This window comes from Sebastes umbrosus, chromosome 1, assembly GCF_015220745.1.
Source record: "Sebastes umbrosus isolate fSebUmb1 chromosome 1, fSebUmb1.pri, whole genome shotgun sequence".
NCBI classification, from domain to species: Eukaryota; Metazoa; Chordata; class Actinopteri; order Perciformes; family Sebastidae; genus Sebastes; species Sebastes umbrosus.
In genome coordinates, this window is record NC_051269.1 from 10,450,296 (window position 1) to 10,472,641 (window position 22,346).

Sequence of the window (22,346 nt, forward strand, 5' to 3'; positions counted from 1 at the left end):
TAGAGCATGAGCATGCCAGAGCCCTGAAGGACTTGGGTATTTACTGTAACTGCAATTTCTGAGCAAACATTTGTGAGACATGACGCTCCCACCATTTGTGATTTGTGAAACAGGCCCCAAAAATAAAATGGTATCAAGTGGTATCGATCTTTGCGTCTAATTCACAGCCAATTTAAAAACTCTAAAATATCCTTCCTATCAGGCCTGGAGCAGTTGTTTAGGCAACACAATTTGAACAGCTGTCTCCCTATAAGCCAAAGAAGATGCCGACGCTGTGATGTCATCGAGCCACGCAGCCTGTGAAGCTCTGCTGGACTTTACAGACGCTCAGGATGTTTTGGTAAAAGAAGAGATACCTCAGTAGAGCTGTACATGAATCAATCACACGTTTTTCTGTCTGTGTGGAACAATAATGAATATTCACAGTACAACTGTGCTTCAGTTCAGTGCGGTTCTTCTTTGACCTCAGAAGATGGAAGATTTGCAATAGATAAGATACCTATAAAGACTATCCTAAGACATTGTAGGCAACAACATTTCAAGAAAGTTTAATTTGTTGATGAAAGCATTCATTGATTTTTTGTTTTTCCTTTAAACCCTGAGTTCTCACCACATGATAATTAAAAAGGTATGATGATGTGCAATTATGTGACAGAGAAACAACAAATGGTGACTCCCATCTACTCTAAATAAGAACAAACTGTGTACTAATATGTCCAACAGAACAATCATGGAACATGTTTTCACTCATTAACATTAAAAAATACATTTTATGGCTTGTTTCGTCTTGTCTAAAAAAAAAAAAAAAATGAAAAAAGCTGAATGTCATAATCAGTGTAAAACTGTACATACACATGGAATGACACCTATTGTGCAATATCGACAGTGGCTTTCAAAAACAATACTTGACAATGATGTCCACCAGTAATATGCGCCATACAGCATCCAGAGAAAAAAGACCAAGAAAAACTGAAGGCACTTTATAAAACAGCGAGACGTCCTGAGCCTCGCTCTCTCACTGTCATTAACATGCAGCCCTTATTTAAAAGCACTGACCTAGTCAAGTGAATCTACTGCAAACAGGCACTAATCATCGTGTTAAGAGGTGAGTGTTTTCATAGGCTATACATTGTACATATGCGTGGCTAGATGGCACTGTTCCCAAAAACACATCATGATTCACAGCTCAGCTGTCATTTCAAATATGCATACACACACACACAATCACTCACACACACACACACACTCATACCTGAACCAACACCTTAAACAGACCAGTAATTCTAAAATCCACTTGCTCAATCTCAATTTGTCACCAGGCAAAAAGAAATGAAGCACCACTCCTCGTTTTCCAGCACATAAAAGTTGTTCACCTTTGTTGACCACATGCTCGCTCGCCCACCACACACACACACACACACACACGTTTAAGTAATACAGCAAGTGATCAAGCTGCTTTCTCAGGTTTCCTTTAGTGTCCGTTTCCTGTCTGGATCCTGAGCAACGGGACAGATGGGACGAGGATTTTGACCAACAGTGGATCCTTTTTTTAACCTCACTGCATCAGCACCTGAGGGGGGTGGAGGGGCTGTACTGAAGGCCTGTTCATGTCAACGCCACAACATGCATCGTCTTACTCAGAAAAGTCCCACCATGTGATCGATCTGCCTCATGTAGACACTCTTCAATGGCAGAGTGTAGCGCCGCTCCTCTGGGATACGGTTGCACTGTTAGAGAGAGAGGAGAAAGACAGAAAGTATATGATGGTGAAAATGCACAAAATCATAACACATATTTTAAGATTTAAGACGATAAGATTTATTAGTTTTTAACGGGAGACTCTACAGGTGAATAGGGTAAAAATGTATCTAATAGATATCATGAAACTTCCCCAGTTCATTACTGACATTAAGACAGTTATTTTTTGTATTACAAGGATTCTGAAAATGTATGTTTAAACATGTAAATGAGGCATTATCTTATATGTGCTCATTTGCATACATTTCCAGAACAGAAATCTGAACACTGGATAAAGCCAGGTTCAAAATTATTATTTTATTTTGTTGACATATTAGAGTCAAAGGTTTTTACAGAGTTTTTTTGTCATTCCATGAATCAGAAAATACTGTCAACAGCCATAAAAAAAAATCAATTTTCACCATGTTTTTAGGAATAAAATATTCTATAAATCAGGCTATGAATGATATATGAACAACCCCCTCAGTAGAAACCTTCAGAATATAGGTAGGAATGAACCTGGAAAGTTTGGTGTATAAATGCTGCTGAAGTGGAGATTTCTGGCTCAGAGTGAGAAAACGGCCTTTAAAAGATATGGATTGTAAAATTCCATACATTTTGAAGACACTACAGGTGAATAGGGTATAAAAATGTAACTGCTAGATATTCACCATGAAACTTCCCCAGTTGAATACTTAAATGAAGGCAATTGTTTTTTGTATCACAAGTTTTATGAAATGTTATGATTAAATATGTAAATGAGGCATTATCTAATGCTTTTGGTGAATTTAAGTGAAATCTACAGATTCAAGCAGAAAAATTTTAGTAAAATAAACACCTAAATGTGTATTTTCTTTCCAGTAGTGTGAAAGAATAATAGAGAGAAAGAATAAGCAAAATAGCCCAAAATCTAAAAATTGACCGGTGCATGAAAAACAATGTTTTTTCCTGGTGTGTCTCGCCTTAAATCACAATATAAGTTACATATGTGAACAGGTGAACGGGGGGGTGGGCGAGGATGAGAGCCTTACATTGCTGGTGTTGCTCGGCTGTGGCCGGTTGTTTGTCTCTTGTTCTGCCAGCACTACATCGTCACAAGGAAACAAGTCATTCCACTGTTTCTCCCTGAAGCGCTTGTCTATAGGCACGACGTGGCCCTCCGTAGTGAAGATGTACTTGTTATCGGATTTGTGAAGCGGGTTGTCCTCATCGAACAGCTGCAATGCAAGAGAGACATTTTTTGTTTACATGACAGTATAGAAAGATTTGAGCCAAAAGTGGGCCTGCATTGTATTCTGAGGACGCTGGGTGAAGACAACAAAATCAAATAACATTTTTGATTTAGATTTTTTATTCCAGCTTGTCAAATGTTGGGATTTGCTGCTTTTATCCGTTTTATATCATCACTGTAAATTAAATATCTCTGGGTTTGCAACTGCTGGTTCGAAGAAAAAAAAAGCTATTTGAGGATGCTACCTTGAGCTCTGGGAAAAATCACTGTTTTCTAACAGTTAATCCATTGATTGAAAAACGTATATATATATATTATCTATAAAAACATGTACATTTATTGCAGCAATAATCCAAAATATAAGAATATATAAATGAGGTTATAATGAATATTTTGCTCAGTCTAGTTGAAAAAGATTGTACTAGTTAACTGCACTCTGGTCTTTAAATCCAGGAAAATATAACATTTTGTCTATTGCAATAGCTTCAATTGCAATTATCAAAACTTAACAACATATCTAGCATCATAATATGCTCTCAATTCATTCTGTTGTATCACCTAGCTCTATGTCTGGCAGGCTCAGGCTGTAACTTACCAGGTAAAGGTATTTGCATGTCTCACTGAGGAAGAAGCTCTCCATGCGATCCTCTTTGGATTTGTCCACGACATGGTGGAGAGTGGCGTACCCACATCTGCAAAACGACACAACTCAGCTCAGTTTAAAGTATCAAAGCATTGTAAAACTCTGAGAAAAGGATATATATATATATATAGATATATAGATATATAGATATATATAGATAGATAGATAGATAGATAGATAGATAGATAGATAGATAGATAGATAGATAGATAGATAGATAGATAGATAGATAGATAGATAGATAGATAGATAGATAGATAGATAGATAGATAGATATATATATCTCTCTATATATCTCTATATCTCTATATATATATATATATATAGAGATATATATAGAGATATATAGAGATATATATATATATATATATATATATATAGAGAGATATATATATATATATATAGAGATATATATATATATAACATTACATGTTCCATACCTGACTTTGGCATTTTTCTCAAGGCTCAGAAGAATATCCATTCCAACATGCAAATAGAAAGGATTTTTGGTTGCCTGTGGGAAACGGAGAAAAAAAATAACTTGTGAGTTAAAGATAACAAAGCAGCACCACCAGTGCTGCTGTGTTGCAACAGGCCAGTACTGTTACCTGGTACAGCAGGTAGGTCGACTCCACCAGCTCTGGTCTTAAGGGGTAGAAGAGCACATCGGGAGCCTGCAGCTGCCAGTTGTATCTCTCTGGCAAAGCGCCGAAGCGCTTCCAGATGGCATAGTAGAAGGCGTGCAGGCAAATTGCATTATCTACATCCCCATTCAGCACCTAGTGCACAGAGTGGCAACACCTGGCTTTAGTTGAACACATATTTTACACTCGTACATAAGACCTGTCGTAGCTGAAAGTGTGCAATCTAACCTGTAGCCCAGGAAAGAAGGCCTGAAGGGAGTCAATCCAGGTGTTCATTATTTCACCACTGAACATGTTCACATTAACATAAAGAGGCGGGTCACCCTCTCCTTCATTGCACGACTCTCTCCTGGAAAAACACAGAGGCACAAGAGGGTTCACAAATATGTCATGCTACTTGAGCGTGTTTGCTTTTATTCCATCAACATCCAAATAATATGTTTTTTGTATTCACATACAGAAGCAAACACAGTGCATTATTCTGCTGTTTGTCACTGGCCAGCTAAACTAGGATAGTGAAGCTTGTGTCCCTTGCTCAATGGCTAGTTATCAGTGGTTGCTGAGGTGGAAAAAAGTGTTGACATAACACTTCAGAATTCAGCTTTCCTCATCCTCCTGTAAGACAAACGATACTGGAAACCATCAGCAGTTTCATTTCCTCTTTTGTTTGTCCAATCTTGGATAGAGATTCATTTACATAACTGAGATAGTTTCCCGTTTCAGGTGCACCCTCATGTGAAGCTCCAACACGTTCTCATCCCAACTTGTCACATACTGCTGCTTTGTCAAGCCCCCTCGGCGTCACTTTAGGTTCAGGCAACAAAACCAGTTTAGGAAAAAACTACATGGTTGGGCTTAAAACTACTGCGTTTGTAAAGTGAAAATGAAACTGAACGTCGTGAACATGGGACATGAGCAAACAGCTGAATGTAATGCGAAAATGAACAGTGTTGTTGGACCCCTCCCGCCTGCCCTTAGTGTGTCTTTTCGCTCTTTAAACTACGTTACAACGGTCACTTTCTCTGAGCGTTTACTGTTGCCACGAATGAGTTTACATTGTTGTTAATGGAAAGCCCAATGTGTCTAATACCAGCGCTAAAGGGTGCCTTGTGTGTTGGTATTTGACGCCCTGGGAATGAGAACGGGCCGGAAGTCACACCTACTGTCACCCAAGTGCACACAGTGTCACATTCCTTCAGTGTGGGACTCACCCTCTCCTCATGTGGTTCTGAATGCTCTCATAAGCAGCTTGGAACATCCTGTGGTCCTCTTTTTCACCAAAAAGGATGTACGATTTGAGCAGATACTCATAGAAGGAGTCCATACCAGCTCCCAGACCACTCTGCTTGCTGACCCACTGGCCTGTCTGGATATTAACTACATTTCCTAAAGAATCACAGATAGAAATCACAGGAAAAATGCTTTAAATTTACGATAATTGTAGGCATCATTTACATGTTGTAGACTTAACCATGCGGGGTAGAAGCTTAAATAAAAAACAAAACAAGAAAGCAGATAAGAAATAAAGGAAAAATTAGTCTTTTTATGTAACTACACAGCTGTACGTACCCAACAGACCGGTTTCGTTGCTCCTTAGGTTCCACAAGGCTCTGACGGCTCGTCTGGCGACCCACTCAAACGTGGAATCTCCAATTAAGCGGCTCAAAATCCCAAACTCCACCAGCAGGGAACCGGCTCCTGCAGTACACGTCTCATTGATGCTATCAGGAGGAACGCCAGTCTTCAGGTTCACCTGCATTTTACATACAAAGCAATAAAGATGCTGAGTGACATTTCAATCTTTACAGTACGGTTTGTAGACGGTCACAGGATAACTACTTTAGGTAATAGAGAGTACCTTGGGTGTATATTAGCAGGGATCGTGTGAAATGTACCTATACGTTTTAACAGTCTTACTCACCCTGGGGTAAGGAATGCCTGTGCTGGTGTTCTCAAAGGCCGGCAGTAAGCGGACGGCCAAGTCATGAGCCAAGTGAAGCAGCTCATTATCGTAACCGTCAAAGCCGATCTTGCCAAATGGATGTTTCGGGTCTGTCAGCAGGATGTGAGATGAGATAAGGCTTCCCAGGATCCTTCAAAGAATAGAGAAATATTACACTGGAGGGGGGTGGACCACATGGTAACCGTCAGTCAATCTGTCATGTTTGGCAGGCATTAAAAATGATTTATGAAAAAATAGGTGGCTACAGAAGTTACCATATACTGATCCCAATCAAGATTTTGTCTCTCATGATTACTGTGCATGTTTTGTTTTAATGATTTGAATCTACAGCAACTGTTTCTTCTTGTGTATGACTGTAAAAATAGCAGCAACCATGTACCTGATGTTGGCCTCAAACACTTGTACAGTTGAGTCCTTGTCAAAAGATACAGTGTCTATAACCAGCTTGACGGCTCTCTGGAACTCTGTCACATTGCCGAGCACCTGTAGAGAAACACCACGTTATGTAACCACGGTGTACTGTATCAACAAGCTCAGTTGGTCACATGATAACTGCTGAATGGCTTCCTGGTTGTTTTTACTCAAGTTCTATTCCTATCATTATAGATAGAAACCATTGTAAAGAAGCTCTGATAATATATAATCTGAGCCATCCGGTTACAACTTCATAAAAGAGTCTAGTGCATGTTCATGTAGGGAAATGATTTTGGTGCTTTAGGACAAGGGGTTTTCAAAGTGGGGTCCATGAGGGGCTTTCAGGGGTCCCCAGCAAACAGAGGAATCATTTAATTTCACTATAATTCCATCCATAAGTAACACAATGACAGAATGTATGACTATTTTGGTCATGGGTTTCATACACTTTCTGTGATAAAACATTTAAAAGTAAAATTACTAACAGATGGGGGAGAAATTCTTATCAAATGGGGGTCCGTGGTCTAATTTGTGTCAGTTTAGGGGCCCTTGACATGAAATAATTTGAGAACCACTTCCTTAGAAGACATCCTGGACTCTCATTTATAGGGCTGACATAGTTACTTTCACCTATAGGCAGTTTAGAAACTCTGCTCCACCTGACTGCATGTCAGGGGAAGGTTTGTTTGTGGCAGAAAACACACAACTTACAATACAGGAAGTGCTAACCACTGTGCCACTGAAAGTAGGACAAAACACTGCTTTTTACAAAACAGGTGATGGGGAAAAATACTCACATTTTATACCTCACACAATGGATTAAGCTGCTTTCCAGTCTCATATTTAAATATCGCCAATACTAATCAGAGAGTAAATATTACAATCAATCCTGCAAAGATCCTATTTTTGTATTTCTGTGTAACTTACCAGTAGGGTGTCTAAGGTGTCAATCAGTGTAAGGGAGTAGTTCCCCAAGACGTCGTTTATGTTGATGTTTGACCTGAAATGAAAGCAGTGAAACACACTCAGTGGTGTCGTTGACAGTGAAAGAATTAACAGATCACAAAACAGAGAGCATCTTTTAAATCCAACACCAAAGTGGAGTGTTTAGATAAATCTTACAGGATGGACAGAACCAGAAAAACCCCACATCAAAAAAATGTTAATTATAATTTACATCCTCCCACTAGCGAGAGGGTTTCCTTCTTGAATTGTCTGACTGTGATATCAGGACTCGACTTGAGAAAACAATCACCAAAGCTGATCTGAAGACAAAGGGTGGTTGTTCTCCCTCATTACATAGTTGTTCTTAGTACAGGCCACCTGCAACTAACAATTGTTTTCATTATCGATTCATCGGACGATTACTTTCTTTATTGATTGATTTATCATTTGGTCTATACAATAGTAAAAATGGTCACAAAATTTTGCTCAACCAACTGTCCAAAATCCAAATATAATCAATATCTTATTAAATGTGACATAGAAAAGCAGGAAACACTTACAACTCAGGAGCAGGAACTAGTGAATGTTTGGCATTTTTGACATGTCAAACGTGCTTCTGCTGAAACATTAGCCTATTTAACATATCTAAACCTCAGTTGTCTCTTATTTTTGTCTATTACACACTCTGACTGAATTAGTATCACTTTGTGGATAAAAAGTTGACCCTGAAAGTCTAAGATAAGAGTGTAGGGAGTGAAGCTTTTGATTAGATGTTGCAGAGTTATTCTCGTTTTTCTGTTTCATTGTTCAGCACAAGGGAATAACATGCAGTGTTTCAGTTATACTTTTAGACATTTTACTCCCCTGAGCGTAACATAAAAACTGTGTATTTGGGTATGCAAATACTTCTTATGCTTGCTTGAGTTCCTTCTCTTTTTTTGTCTTGGGCGTGATGTTTTTAAGAGCCGAGAGGGCTTTATTAACCAAGGTAATTGGATAATCAGTTAATCATTCTAGAGCACTCTAGTAGAGCTGCAACGATGAATAGATTACTTGACAACTATTAAATTAATAGCCAACTATTTTGATAATCGATTAATTGGTTTGAGTAAGTTTTTAAGAAAAAAAGTCTAAATTCTCTGATTCCAGCTTCTTAAATGTGAATACTTTCTGGTTTCTTTTCTCCTCTATGACAGTAAACTGAATAACTTTTGAGTTGTGGACAAAACAAGACATTTTAGGACGTCATCCTGGGCTTTGAGAAACACTGATCGACATTTTTCACCATTTTCTGACATTTTATAGACCAAATAACTAATAAATTAATCGACAGATTAATCAAGTCAAGTCAATTTTATTTGTATAGCCCAGTAGCACAAATCACAAATTTAACTCAGGGGGCTTTACAATCTGTACGGGATACAACACCCTCTGTCCTTTACAGTACGACCCTCTCATCAAAAATAATCGTTAGTTGCGGCCCTGATTCTAAATAATTTTTTAACAAAATGTCAAATATTTACTGGTTCCAGCTCGTCAAATTTGAATATTTGCTTAGACTTTTGTGATAATAAACAGATTATCCTTAGGTTTTGGACTTTTGGTTGTACCAAACAAGCAATTTGAAGATGTAACTTAGGACTCTGGGAAAGTGTTTCACTATTGTCTGGCATTTAATAGACCAAACAATGAACCGATTAAATATTCAGCAGATTAACTGATTAATTTGCTCTACCTTCATTAGCTTTCATATTTCCATATGAAGTCTAATAATCGTAATTTCAAATGAATGAAGTGATGAAGACATTAATTAACAGTCCCTTAATGTGACAGAAACCCTCTGCAGCCCCTTCACGACCCCTTTAGTGATACCTGGATGCCAGTTTGGGACCAACTATACCAGGGGTCTGCAACCTGCAGCTCCGGAGCCACATGTGGCTCTTTAGCCCCTCTCCAGTGGCTCCCTGTGGATTTTTAAAAAATGGAAATGAATAACTGTTCTTTGTTTACATTTTCATTTTTATTTGTCATTGCTGTAGGTCTATGATGGTACCATGGAGTATTAGGGCCACAAAAAAATAAATCTGAGATTTCGAGAATAAAGTCATAGGTTTATGAGAAAAAAAGTCGTAGTATTATGAGAATAAAGTCATAATATTATAAAGTAATAATTTTACGTATTATTATTTTTTTTCTCGTAATATTCTGACTTTATTTTCGTAATATTACAACTTTTTCTCTCGTAAAGTTATGACTTTATTCTCGTAGAGTTATGACTTTATTCTAGTAATATGACTTTTTTTCTTGCAAAGTTGTGACTTTATTCTTGTTTTCTTAAAAAAAAATTTCTCGGAAAGTTATGACTTTATTCTCGTAATATGACTTTTTTTCTCGTAATATTATGACTTTATTCTCGTAATATTACGCAAAGTTATGACTTTATTCTCATTTTCTTACAACTTTTTTTTCTCGGAAAGTTATGACTTTATTCTGGACATTTCATAATTTTTTTCCCTCAATGTGGCCCTAATACTCTGTAGTACATTTGCACTTTGGCCTTCACTGCATTAGACTTACATACTATATACTTAGACTATAAACTGTGTTACATTCATTACAATGCTCAAATATTTTGCGGTTCCAGACAGATTTTTTTTTTTTTTTTGCCTAAAAATGGCTCTTTTGATAGTAAAGGTTGCTGACCCCTGTACTAACCTGTCCAATGCAAAGGTGTTCATGACTGAGCAGCAGTGGGCAGCACTGAGAGAGCAGTATAGGATTACACTACAGGCTAATGTGATTACAAAGTACATGCAAATCTTAGGTTACAGTCTGCAGAGGACAGTTAGGATGCAACTGTCCTGCAGCAGCATGGTGTACCGTCTGAAACCACCACCACCACTAACAGCACAACTATTACAAGTTCTTTTAACATGGTCATGGAGCATATATACTTTATATTTGTATTGTGGGGGTATCGTTCCTATGCAGAGGGTAGTTTAGTTTTTTTATTGACTACACTGAGGGCGTTTTATATTTTAATAATGTATTTATTTATTGTGTTGAGTTGAATGTGCTACTTATTTTGTACTGTAATTACCTTGTGCCTTTTCTACCTTTTTTCTTTTCTTAAAGCTGACTGGGTGTAAACTGCTCAGAATTCCAATGTACTTATAGGTGCAAATGGCAAATAAAACTCTTGAATCTATTAACCCTCCTGTTGTCCTCGAGTCAATTTTGACCCGTTTTCAAACTTCATTATATCATAAATTGGGATTTCTTTGATCTAATTGCCCCAAAAATAACATGGATGTTTCCCTACTATGGTCTTTGCAAAAAAAAAATGCATTGACCACTACACTACGATTTTTGGGTATTCTATTCAAATTGATAGCATCTGTGGTCACAGGTGTCATTATTTGCTGCCATTAAAAAAAAAATTGAAATGGTTTCCAAAACAATGTTCTAATTAAACTTTGACATAAACCAGCCAGTGATAATCCATCAACATTATGTTCATCTGATAACTATAGTCAAAATAATTCATAATTTCTTCTTTTTTTACTCAAAAATGTTGTATAATTTCACAGAAATTAGGTTTATTAACTTTAATTTCCCCCCAAAAAAAAAAAAAATGTCTACAACTTGTGTTAAGATTAGGAATGAAGTTGGCCAAAAAGGTGTGACACAGAATTGGGTGATAATTTCTACTGTATGCTTCATAAACAGTGAAACCAGACGGTAAGACAACAGGAGGGTTAATAATACACCTGTATGGAAGACATGAACGTGAACCTGCTGCAGGTGCACAGGTGTAGTGATGACATCTCTGCATGACTCACGGGTTCAGCTTGTCTGGTCCTCTCCCTTCACAGGCGATGGGGTTCAGCTCGTCCTCAGGAAAGGCATATTTCATGTAATTATCATACCCGAAATAAAACATGTCTTTGGCCATGTCCTTCATCTTGGCTTTGAGTGCGTCCGGAAAGGAGCTGTACCTCCTCACGTACTCGTCCTTGTTGCCATCGAAGAAGCTCAGGTAGGACCTCCTGTGTGACTCCTCTCCTGCAGCCTTTGAACAGGTGCTCCTCTTCCTCTCCTCCTCTTCTTCATCATGTCTCTGCGTGTGGACTCGGTGAGACCAGGACTGTCCCCTCGGGTCTGTGCCCTTCTCGTCCCTGAAGATGAGGTCTAGTTTGTGCAGACTGAAGCTGAGAGGGAAGTTGAAGCCCCAGCAGCTGACGTTGGGTCCCAGTCCGAAAGCTAGCCACAGCACACAGCTGAGGGACAGCCTCAGCACCACCAGACCCACCACTATTGACCTCCATTGCATATTTGCTCGCTCTTAAAACGCATAGTTTAAGTCCACACACGTCCGACAGGTGAACGTGAACGGTAAACCCTCTTGTTAGTCAGGCTAAACTACAACAAGCAGCACAGAGAGAGACAGACGTGGTGATTCCGCCCCACACGCTTCCTGTCAACAGACCAGCCCCCCTCACACAATCCTGAGCTGTGATTGGGCGTTATATCGTGTCGTCATGCGGAAACACGAAGCGGGCTCGTCCTGTGATTGGCCGCCGAGCTGTCAATCTCTTGGTTGCGTTTCGTGGCAGTCCTGACGTGTCGTTAATTTAACTTCTGCTCCAATAGGAAACAGACACCAAGAGTGAGGCGTTCAGGGGCACACTGCTTTAAAATCAAACTTCCATATTACTGTTGGTATATAGTTTAATGTGTTTCATTCAGAGTTTCTTTCTTACATTCATTTCAGGTGGAATTTCATTCATTCATTCATTCATACATTCATTCATTCATTCATTCATTCATTCATACATTCTGTATTCTTCACTTGTATCACCATATCTGAATTACTGTGTGGAAGTTTTGGGTAACACTTATAAAAGCAACTTATAACCTTTATGCATACTACAAAAGAGAGCAATCAGGATAGTAAATAATGTGGGATATAGGGAACACATGAACACACTGTATTTAAAGTCACATGCATTGAAATTCATGGATTTGGTCAAATTTAAAACCGCAATAATTATGTTCAAAGCAAGACATAATTCACTTCCGGGCAATATTCACAAAATGTTTTGTGACAGGGAGGGGGGGTTATAATTTAAGAGGAAAATTGAATTTTAAAAAGCATTGTGTTCGTACAACAAAGAAGAGTATGTGTATTTCAGTCTGTTGGGTGGATTTGTGGAATGGGTTTGGTGATGGGTTGAAGCGGAGCACAAATACAAATCAATTTAAAAAGCTATACAAAAAATATATTTTTGGGAGGTATATGGTTGAGGAAGAGTTGTGATAAGGGTTGTGTTAAGGGTTGGTTTATATCTACTTTTTAAGTCAGGATGGATATGTGGGTTGTAAATAAACTTGGGATGCTGTTCATATATTTCATTTGGGAGGTAAATACATCTGGGATAGTTTATATATTATATTATATTATCATTCTATGATATATGAGTTAAAAGAGGAGAAGTGAGAAAGGGGTAGGGAAATATAAGTTTACTTCTACCTACTCCTTTTTGGACACTATTACTCTTGTTTTGTTTGTTATTATTTTGTATTTGGTTTTATTTATTTTATGTTTGAAATAAAGTCTTTCATTCATTCATTCATTCATTCTCACTGTGCAATATCATCATATCATTTTCCACTTGTGCAATTTTATTAATAGTCTGTTTATTGTCAATACTGTATATACTGCTCCTATTTTTTATACTTCCTTCTATTTAAATGGTTCATATATTGTTACACTTTGTTTATCTCTTTTTTTTTACTGTGTTAGCTGATGCATCTTGTTTTTTGCACTATCCCCTTTGTTGCTGTACACTGCAAATGTCCCCACTGCGGGACTAATAAAGGAATATCTGATCTTATCTTAACCTAAATGAAAGCCCTTAAAGTCATGAAAAACAAAATGCATTGAAACTTCTTAGTATAATAGACGAATATGAATTACAGGTACAGCCCTAGCCCTTGATTTAATTTGTTATTATTTTCATGTATAATTTTACATATTTGATCTGTTCATGTTCTGTATGCACCTTGTCCTTTTACTCTAATGCAATGATCTATGAGCCATGTTGTTGTAAATCTGAATTTGTTCAATGAAAAAAACAAAAAAACAAAAAAACTGTTGGTATATAGTTAGGAGTCAAAGTTATAAAGCCTGCCCTAGTATGTGAAGGTGCCTTGAATACTGTCTGTTTTGTGTGTTAATTGATTTCCAATAATAAATATATACATGCATTTGCATAAAGCAGCATATTTGTCCACTCCCATGTTGACAAGAGTATTAAATACTTCACAAATCTCCCTTTAAGGTACATTTTGAACAGATAATATTATAATTATAAATATAAATATAATTATATTGTGATTAAAGCTGAAGTAGGCAAGATTGGAGCAAATATGATTAAAAAAATTATATTTATAAAACGGTCGCTATATCGTGACAGTAACACATGTCCATCTGCTGTCTATGAGAGACGGCTGTCAATCACTCGCAAACTCCGACCAAACAGTCAAACTAGGCAGCGCTGATCAAATATGAATCAATATTATGTTACTGTAATGCCTATTTCTCTGCTCAGATGTTTTCAGAATCATCTTGTAGTGCACGGTTTAGCTGTAAAATGAGAAAGTTTGTGACGCCGCCGCCATTGTAAAATCTGTTGAAGGAACGCCAAGTTCCGGTCACATGACCGAAGCACAGCCAATAGGAACACTCTCTCCTTTTAAAGCCTGAAAACAGAGCCATGAGGAGGTGCAGAAGTCTAGTCAGAATCATCTTGTAGTGCACGGTTTAGCTGTAAAATGAGAAAGTTTGTGACCTAGCCGCCATGTTGAGATCAGGTTGAGATGGCTTGAAGGAATGACAAGTACCGGTCACATTCTCTCTGAAATCACCTGTGATTGATCAAAGTTTCCCGTCACGGGCTAGATTTCTTAAAGCCTGAAAACGGAGCCATGAGGAGGTGCAGAAGTCTAGTTTTCTCTCAGAACACTTGTATTACAATATGCTGAAAGGTTATTGTGGAATTTTTGCCCAATGATGCCAAAAATATACTACCTACTGCCACTTTAATCGTGATTAAATCTTTTAGTCGATGGACAGTATATACATACATACATACATACATACAGGCATGTACGCACATACATACTATTGACTATGCATACGCATACATATGTATGGAATGAGCTCTCAGGGCCACCATATAATCCTCTACATAGCTCCAACCAACTTCAACCTGAGCAGTGGTGCTAATTTTTACATAGTGGTGTAGCTACTAGTTGTATTTGAATATTTTTTCCAACACTGACTCTGTAAAACTGACCTCAGAGACCAGTTCAATTAAAAAAAAAATGTATATATATATATTCTCATAATGATTGCATGAAATAGAATTAGTGCACTAAAAAGTCTCCATACATCCATACAGTGATGTAGTTCAAAAGTTGGTGTACAAATAACAGGACAATGTCTAAATTAAAAAGCATGCCTTTTTATTTTTTGAATATATTGAAGTGGTGTTTTTTTACTCTTCCCAGGTAGGCACACCTCGCACGCTGCTTTGCTTCAGAGGTGAGAGACATTGCACAAGGCACTTTGATTTCTGCCACTCTCTCAGCTTCGAGGCAGCACAAACGACATCATTCCACCGAGGCTACTTACAAATAAGAGGCCAATATGAACCACACAACTCCGTACAGCTTTACTTTTAGTACATTCAGACTTTAAATAGAATCATATATTCATACACGCACATCTCACATCGGTAAAAATCATACTAGCTTGATATTTGTACAGACCTGCGTCAATTGACTTACTTAAATGCACAGTTTCTCTAAAACAATAGACGTGTCCTCGAAAGAAGAAAACCTGATCAAGCGAAGGGTGACAGTCATCAAAAACAATCACAGAGTACAGCTCGACAGAAATGGAAACACCTGCATGTCCACATCAGCAATCTCCTGGCATCATATCTGACCGTGTGACGAACACTTACACCTGTTTGACAGAATCAACCCTCCTGCAAGAGGGTGATGTTGTATACCCAATTAGCGTTATAAACCACTGGGTATGATCAACCGGGTAATGCCTAAATGGTGAAGGGTAGATCTGAACTTAGGTTCCAACTCTAAGTTAAAGTACAGCTTTACAGGACGAATAATGCCAATAACAGACCTTAAATTTGGTACCAGAATCACATCTTTAGCAGTGCACTCTCAGGGTTTGTGAAGGAGCCACAAGGTGAAAAGGGGAAATGTACGTGTGTCACAAGCAGAACAGAGCAGCATGTGAGTTGAAGTGAGTTGGGATGGGGGGGGGGAGAAGATATTAACATGGCAAACACAGCTGGAAAACAACTTCTGCATTTTCAGCTCCTCCTGGATTTTGAGTGCTGGATGAGCCACTGAAGTGTAATGTCTGGAATCAGAGAAACATGCCGGGTCAGTCTGCGAATCGGTTTATGATTCAGGCATACAATTTTGGTACAGATTTAGCTACACAGAACCCCATTAAAATAGTATTATAATTATATCTAGTGCTCGCCATAATGATTCTCCGGTCAGTGTATGTTTTGGTCATTTGATTTTCCTTTCACAAAAGGATATTGAACTACAAAAAAATTGTGGTTATTTGATTTTCATTTTAAAATACAAAAATTAAAATACAAGGCGTTTTTCTTTAATAGGGTCAAAAAGGGATGAACCAAAGCTAAAAAAACGGGTTGATTTTCATTTTCTATTTCTAAAAAGAATAAATAAAATCACTTAAAAAAAGAACGGTGCTGCTGTGTAACTGAAAGTGATGGACATGGATCAGTACGTAGTTTTCCGAAAACTGTACTGACCCATTTCTCTCATACACAGCACCGTCCTCATACGCGCTCTTGAGCAACTTTCGGTCACAGAATATGAAAAAAAAGCGGGCATTTTTTCGTTTCTGTCTTCTAGTGATTTTATTTTTTGTACTGCTCTATTTGTAGGTTTCTTGTAATGCACTAATTGTTTTCACTTTGCCCACTTGTATCGCACTTTAATTTAAAAAGTAAGAAAAAAAAAAGAAAAATTAAATTAAAAATGAAAATCAACCCGTTTTTTAAGTTTAGTTCATCCCTTTTTGACCCTGATAAAGAAAAACTCCTTGTATTTCAATTTTAATTTTTGTATTTTAAAATGAAAATCAAACAACCACAAATTTTTTGTATTTTAATATCCTTTTGTGAAAGGAAAATCAAATGACCAAAATATACACTGACCGTCCCCTCACACTTATTTTGCAAGTGAACACAAAGGTGTAGGGTTACAATGAAACCAGATGTTCTTAAACAAACCAAAGTAAAAAACAACAACTAATTAATCAATTAATTTAAAAATAATTAAATAACTAAATAAATGCGTTGTAAATTCCTACATTATTAATGTACTAACCAACCCCTAGAGTCATTATCTGCAACTCACCGATGTTGTCTTTCTCTTTGCAGGAAATGGAGTAGCAGCAGATCTCTCTGTCCTGAATAGCTGCCAGATTCCTTTGAAGGGCAAAAAAGTGCATGAACAAACAAATAAATATGACTAAGTATGCATTCAGGTTGATCATCAATCTCACTCATCTGCAGTTTGTGGTGCACTGACAGTGCATGAACACAACTCTCAGCACATGCTTCTAACCTGACAGCAGAGGGAGCCAGCTCCTGACAGTAAACTACTAAAAATTAAAATAATTAAAGAGAAAATAGTCCTGATTTTTTTTAACCTGTTATTAGCATAAAGGTGGTTCAACTGATGTGGGACCAAAAAAAAAAACAGATATAAGTATATACATATAGATCAGACATAGTTTAAAATAATAATATTTTAATATTAAATCCCAAATTATTCTTCCAGTAAACCTCTAAAAAGGAATAAATGGGGTCATTTTCATGACATAAAGAGTCTGCAGTGCACTGCTGTACAGAAAAAAAAGACAGAACTGAGCATTCAGCTGTAATCTAATTAAATACATTTCATACTTACATTTTTTCAATGAGCTGCTTCTCATCTAGAGCGCTGGGGAGATCCCTTTTGTTGCCGAGTACCAAAACCTAAAAAAAACACATTACAATTGAAATCGACAACGGCAGCACAAAATCGATGACAGAACCCACACACCGATTTGCATGTCTGACACTTACAGGAATTCCTTGCAACTGAGGTTTGTCTAATAAATTATGAAGCTCATTTCTCGATGCCTCCACCTTTTCTCGATCTGCTGCGTCAACCATGTACCTGAAAATGAGCAACACCAAAACTACTAGTTAGACGTGTTATACATACATTTACAGTGCGTCCAGTTTCCTCTCATTCGTTCGTCAGACAAACTTAAGAAATCGAAACTCGATCGCTACTCACACGATTGAATTAACTCCCCGACAGTACCGCTCCCACATGCTCCTGAACCTCGGCTGCCCTCCTATATCCCAGATCTACAGAATAAAGGGCACATCATCGTCATGGGATATTCCTCCTTGTGAAACCAGTGTGCTGGTTTCATGTCATTAATTACAGTTACACTGTGATAAAAGCAGAGGGCTTAAAATACCTTGATGGTGACGTTTCCTTTGGTGACCTTCCTCATGTTGAACCCGACTGTAGGGATCATGTCTTCGCTGAAATGCCCAGACTGAAAGGAAATACATACGTAGAAGTCATTTCTTATAAAACTGTATGAATTTTGATGGTTGAAAATGGTTTAAAGCATGTGTGGGGTGGGATAGGCATATACTGTATGCATATGTACACAATTAATAAACTAGTCCCACACTATATTGAGACTGCATTCAAAATAGCCATACTACATAATAGGGGTATGTGTCCAGCCCAGTAAGAGGACAGAACAAAGTGAAACAGTGTAATTGATCACTCAACTGTATCATGCATCCATATCAAAGTATAAAGGAGGTTCCCAACAAGGAAACATTAGGAGTCATATGTGCAGCTCTGTGGAATCATTTGATCAAATGTAATATAATTATGACATGCCTCATGGGATCTCTTGTACTTTTTACAGTTTTACATACTTTTAGTAGCTTAGATTGAAGTGTAATAAGCTCACTATATTGTATTTAAGATTTAAATGGACTATAAAAAAGGAAAATGTTACAGACTCTAAAAATGTAGTTTATGTGTATACATACTTTTGATGAATTTAAAACATTAATGAAAGACCTAGAAGCAGAGTCAATCGGGAGCTGTGTGTGTTTCTGATTATTCTCACTTTAACGTTTTGCTTCAAACACTTGATTTTAATGTGTTTTGTATGATATTATGCTATGTATTTATTTGGCATTTGTTTTATGTTGTGGCGTCTGAAAACTTTAATGTTTGTTTAAATGCTGCTGTCTTGGGCCAGGTCTCTCTTGCAAAAGAGATTCTTAATCTCAATGAGTACTACCTGCTTAAATAAAGGTTAAATAAAAATATATATATGTATGTCCAAACCTGTGAAAAGACAGCGGCTGGTATCTCAACTAAATGTTCGCTTAAAACTAAAAAAAACACACACTGAATAAATGATTTGACACCAAAATGACAAACAAGCCAATCACTATATCTCCACATGTTCTGGCTTTTGTGAGTGCTTATTACTGCAAACTGAAGTGGGAAGAAAAAAAAATCTACTTTCAACACACTCAATCTGTGGCATTCCCCTTTAACATAAAAAACTCACAAGCTGCGTCTATTCCTACTCCCTGCGCTCCTCCGTAAACCCGCACTGTCTGCTGAATGCACATTTCACAGCACATGACTTGCCGGAGTCACCTGATGAAGCTAAGTGGAAATGGGTGCAGCGGTCTTATGACTGAGGAAGGAGGAACCACCCACGCAACCATTCACTCCCTCTTCTGTGTCACTGGCTGGCGGAGCATGTTTTTCATCTCTTTAGTGTTTTTGAAGGAAGATTTAGGTTATGTTCCAACCCAAAAAAAAACAACTTCCTCCTCAGACACCAGGCCTGGTATCTGATGCCCACAGCACACTGAGATCCAATTTGACAAACTGTGAACTTTTCTGTCACGACATTGTCTTATCTTGAATATGAATGCACAATGACATATGCACTAGTGGTTTGCTTACATCAACACTGGTAGTATAAGAGCTCCTGCCTGGTAAAGGTTACACCAGTTTCTTGTGCTATTGAGATTTTCATCGTAACTCTGTGTTTCTTTAACAATAATGTTCATTTTCATTTAATATACCAGTTGTTTTCTTGATTAGTTGATTAGCGGTTTGTTCTTTTAAATGTCTAAAAATTGTGAAAAATGCCTGGCATTTTCCTAAAGCCCAAGGTGACCAAAACATAAATATATTCAGTTTATAAAGATATGAAACACAGAAAAGCAGAAAATCCCTCACAAAGGAGAAGCTGATCAACTAATTGATTACTTGTTTCAGCTCCAGTGGAGATATGTATCAAATTAAACCAAAACTTGAAATCCTGTTGAAAAAGCTTTTCTTTTTTTTTTTTTTTTTTTTACTTGTGAAAATTAAAATAACTTGACCAAACAGAGCAGACTGCCATAGTCTCACGAGAAATTTGATTGGTCACCAGAGAGAGAGAGAGAGCTGACCTGAAAGAGCATGTGTGCAAAATGTCATGAGAGCCATCACAACTCCAAACAAAGCCATGAAACTGTGAAAACATTGCACGATATGCTGCAACAACAAAAAAAAGTTGCCCTCTTGTGATTAGCCAATGAAAAATTGCTCCACCACTAACCGCCAGTTTTGAGAAATTCCTGCAAAGTTGCACAAAGTTTTGCACAAGACAAATGTCTCTCCAGCCTCAGTCACAGGAGGTCACAGATACAATCAATGCGTGTGTCACTTTATCACAATGTGCATCATCTAAAGCTGCAGTATGAGTCATGTCCGATGGTTACAACAGAAAGCATCATCAAACTGCTTGTTATATGCTACAGTAAACTTGTTTATGCCACCAATAATAACTAATACACAGGTATTTGTGTAGATGTGCAACTTTAAAAAACACCTGACCCTGTCCTGTACTCATTGTCAGTGAGCCAGCTGCAGTTTTAACCTCTTTGTACCAGGTTTCCTAAAATCTTGGAGGTCAGATTCAACTTGCAGGACACCTGTAACTTTTGTACAGGTGTCCTGCAACAACACACAGTCTTGTATGAGTCATGTCAGATGGTTACAACAGAAAGCATCATCAAACTGCTTGTTATATGCTACATTTAACTTGTTTATGCCACCAATAATAACTAATGCACAGGTATTTGTGTAGATGTGCAAGTTTAAAAGGACCTTGTACTCATTGTCAGTGAGCCAGCTGCAGTTTTACCTCTTTGTACCAAATGTTGGAGGTCAGTTTCAACTTGCAGGACACCTGTAGCTTGTTGTACAGGTGTCCTGCAACAACACAGTCTTGTAATGTTAAACTGTTTATGTGTTGTTGCAACATGTTTTTTAAGTTTACTTCAGTGTAACTCAGTGTAAAATGATCCCACAGTTTGGTAGAAATACAATCTAAGGCAAATATGTGTATGCTGTGTTTGGGTTTAGCATGCTAACACAATCACAACACAGCAACTAGCTTCACCAAGGAGCCCAGACTAGTGAGCTCAGCTGACTTGTTGACACCCGTCCAACATCCTGACTCAGTCTCAGCTTGTTTTTTATGAATGCTGATGTGAAAACAGAGTCACCTTATTTAGTTTGTTAACCCTTAAACCCAGACATTGTAGCACAGCCACAGTTAGCCTAACCTTTATCCCATTATTAGCTCTAATAGTATTAGCTCCTAGCCCCTTAGCAAGCTGGCTAGCAGCTGGAGACTCACAGCGATCACGTTTACAAATGTGGTCTTCCCAGAGTACTGCAGGCCGACCAGCGTCAGCTCCATCTCCTCCTTCCAGAACAGAGACTTGAACCAGTCCAGCAGCCGGTTCACTAGAGCCAGCATCTTGAGGTCCTGTGTGTGGCTGGGTCTGTGTTTCTACCTCCCTGTCTGTCTGTCTGTCTGTCTGTCAGATGTGGCGTTTTTCCAGCGAGGAAGGGAAGTGGGACTGCAGGCAGCTGTCATATGACCAGACTGACAAAACACGAGCTCAGCAGCGCCCCCAGCGGCCACATGCTGGAACTACACCCAGACCAGTATCACACACTCCACCTACAGCAGGGGTCAGCAACCTTTACTATCTAAAGAGACGTTTTAGGCAAAAATAAAAGATAAAAATCTGTCTGAAGCCGCAAAACATTTGAGTATTGCGATGAAGGTAACACAGTTTATAGTCTAAGTGTATAGTTTATAAGTCTAATGCAGTGAGGGCCAAAGAGACAATGTACTACGGAGTATTAGGGCCACATTGAGTGAAAAAATATCTGAGATTTACAGAATAAAGTCATAACTTTACGAGAAAAAGAGTTGTAAGAAAACAAGAATAAAGTCATAACTTTACGAGAGAAAAAGTCATAATATTACGAGAATAAAGTCATAACTTTACGAGAAAAAAAGTCGTAATATTACGAGAAAAAAAGTCATAATATTACGAGAAAAAGAGTTGTAAGAAAACGAGAATAAAGTCATAACTTTACGAGAAAAAAAGTCGTAATACCAGAATAAAGTCATAACTTTACGAGAAAAAAAGTCGTAATATTACGAGAAAAAAAGTCATAATATTACGAGAAAAAGAGTTGTAAGAAAACGAGAATAAAGTCATAACTTTACGAGAA

At 37.8% G+C, this 22,346-nt stretch overlaps 2 protein-coding genes and 1 long non-coding RNA gene across 4 annotated transcripts; all 3 read right to left on the minus strand.

The window, feature by feature from the left end:
- Positions 1-524: 524 nt before the first annotated feature.
- edem1 (ER degradation enhancer, mannosidase alpha-like 1) lies at positions 525-12,089 on the minus strand. Of its 2 annotated transcripts, XR_005207506.1 has the most exons (13): positions 11,420-12,089; positions 7,560-7,632; positions 6,598-6,701; positions 6,177-6,348; positions 5,825-6,008; positions 5,467-5,641; positions 4,484-4,604; positions 4,220-4,390; positions 4,052-4,125; positions 3,564-3,660; positions 2,769-2,954; positions 1,403-1,727; positions 525-1,245 (listed from the first exon to the last, which is right to left on the minus strand). XR_005207506.1 is itself a non-coding variant. In XM_037774487.1 (12 exons), exons 1-12 carry the CDS (start codon positions 11,908-11,910, stop codon positions 1,638-1,640), a joined length of 1,938 nt encoding a protein of 645 aa, XP_037630415.1. In that variant the 5' UTR covers positions 11,911-12,089; the 3' UTR covers positions 525-1,637. The 2 variants fall into 2 exon arrangements, 1 of the variants encoding a protein (XP_037630415.1); XM_037774487.1 differs by having other exon boundaries at positions 525-1,727.
- Positions 12,090-15,086: 2,997 nt separating this feature from the next.
- On the minus strand, positions 15,087-21,705 carry arl8ba (ADP-ribosylation factor-like 8Ba). The gene is made up of 7 exons (XM_037781680.1): positions 21,454-21,705; positions 18,190-18,270; positions 18,000-18,073; positions 17,783-17,876; positions 17,625-17,692; positions 17,070-17,140; positions 15,087-16,032 (listed from the first exon to the last, which is right to left on the minus strand). The coding sequence occupies exons 1-7, from the start codon at positions 21,574-21,576 to the stop codon at positions 15,983-15,985; spliced, it is 561 nt and encodes a 186-aa protein (XP_037637608.1). The 5' UTR covers positions 21,577-21,705; the 3' UTR covers positions 15,087-15,982.
- On the minus strand, positions 18,813-21,440 carry LOC119495328. Its single transcript, XR_005208449.1, has 2 exons — positions 20,830-21,440; positions 18,813-20,549 (listed from the first exon to the last, which is right to left on the minus strand). It is a non-coding gene; the product is annotated as an uncharacterized LOC119495328 (long non-coding RNA).
- Positions 21,706-22,346: the final 641 nt, after the last annotated feature.

Coding starts and splice junctions, on each gene's coding strand:
- edem1 (XM_037774487.1), bottom strand. CDS start 11,910: ATGCAATGGAGGTCAATAGTGGTGGGTCTGGTGGTGCTGAGGCTGTCC. Junction 6,349..6,597: donor GTGTTTGAGGCCAACATCAG/GTACATGGTTGC, acceptor TATTCTTTGAAG/GATCCTGGGAAGCCTTATCT. Junction 3,661..4,051: donor GAGAAAAATGCCAAAGTCAG/GTATGGAACATG, acceptor GTCGTTTTGCAG/ATGTGGGTACGCCACTCTCC.
- arl8ba (XM_037781680.1), bottom strand. CDS start 21,576: ATGCTGGCTCTAGTGAACCGGCTGCTGGACTGGTTCAAGTCTCTGTTC. Junction 17,877..17,999: donor CGGGGAGTTAATTCAATCGT/GTGAGTAGCGAT, acceptor GCTCATTTTCAG/GTACATGGTTGACGCAGCAG. Junction 16,033..17,069: donor CAAAGAGAAAGACAACATCG/GTGAGTTGCAGA, acceptor CTCTGATTCCAG/ACATTACACTTCAGTGGCTC.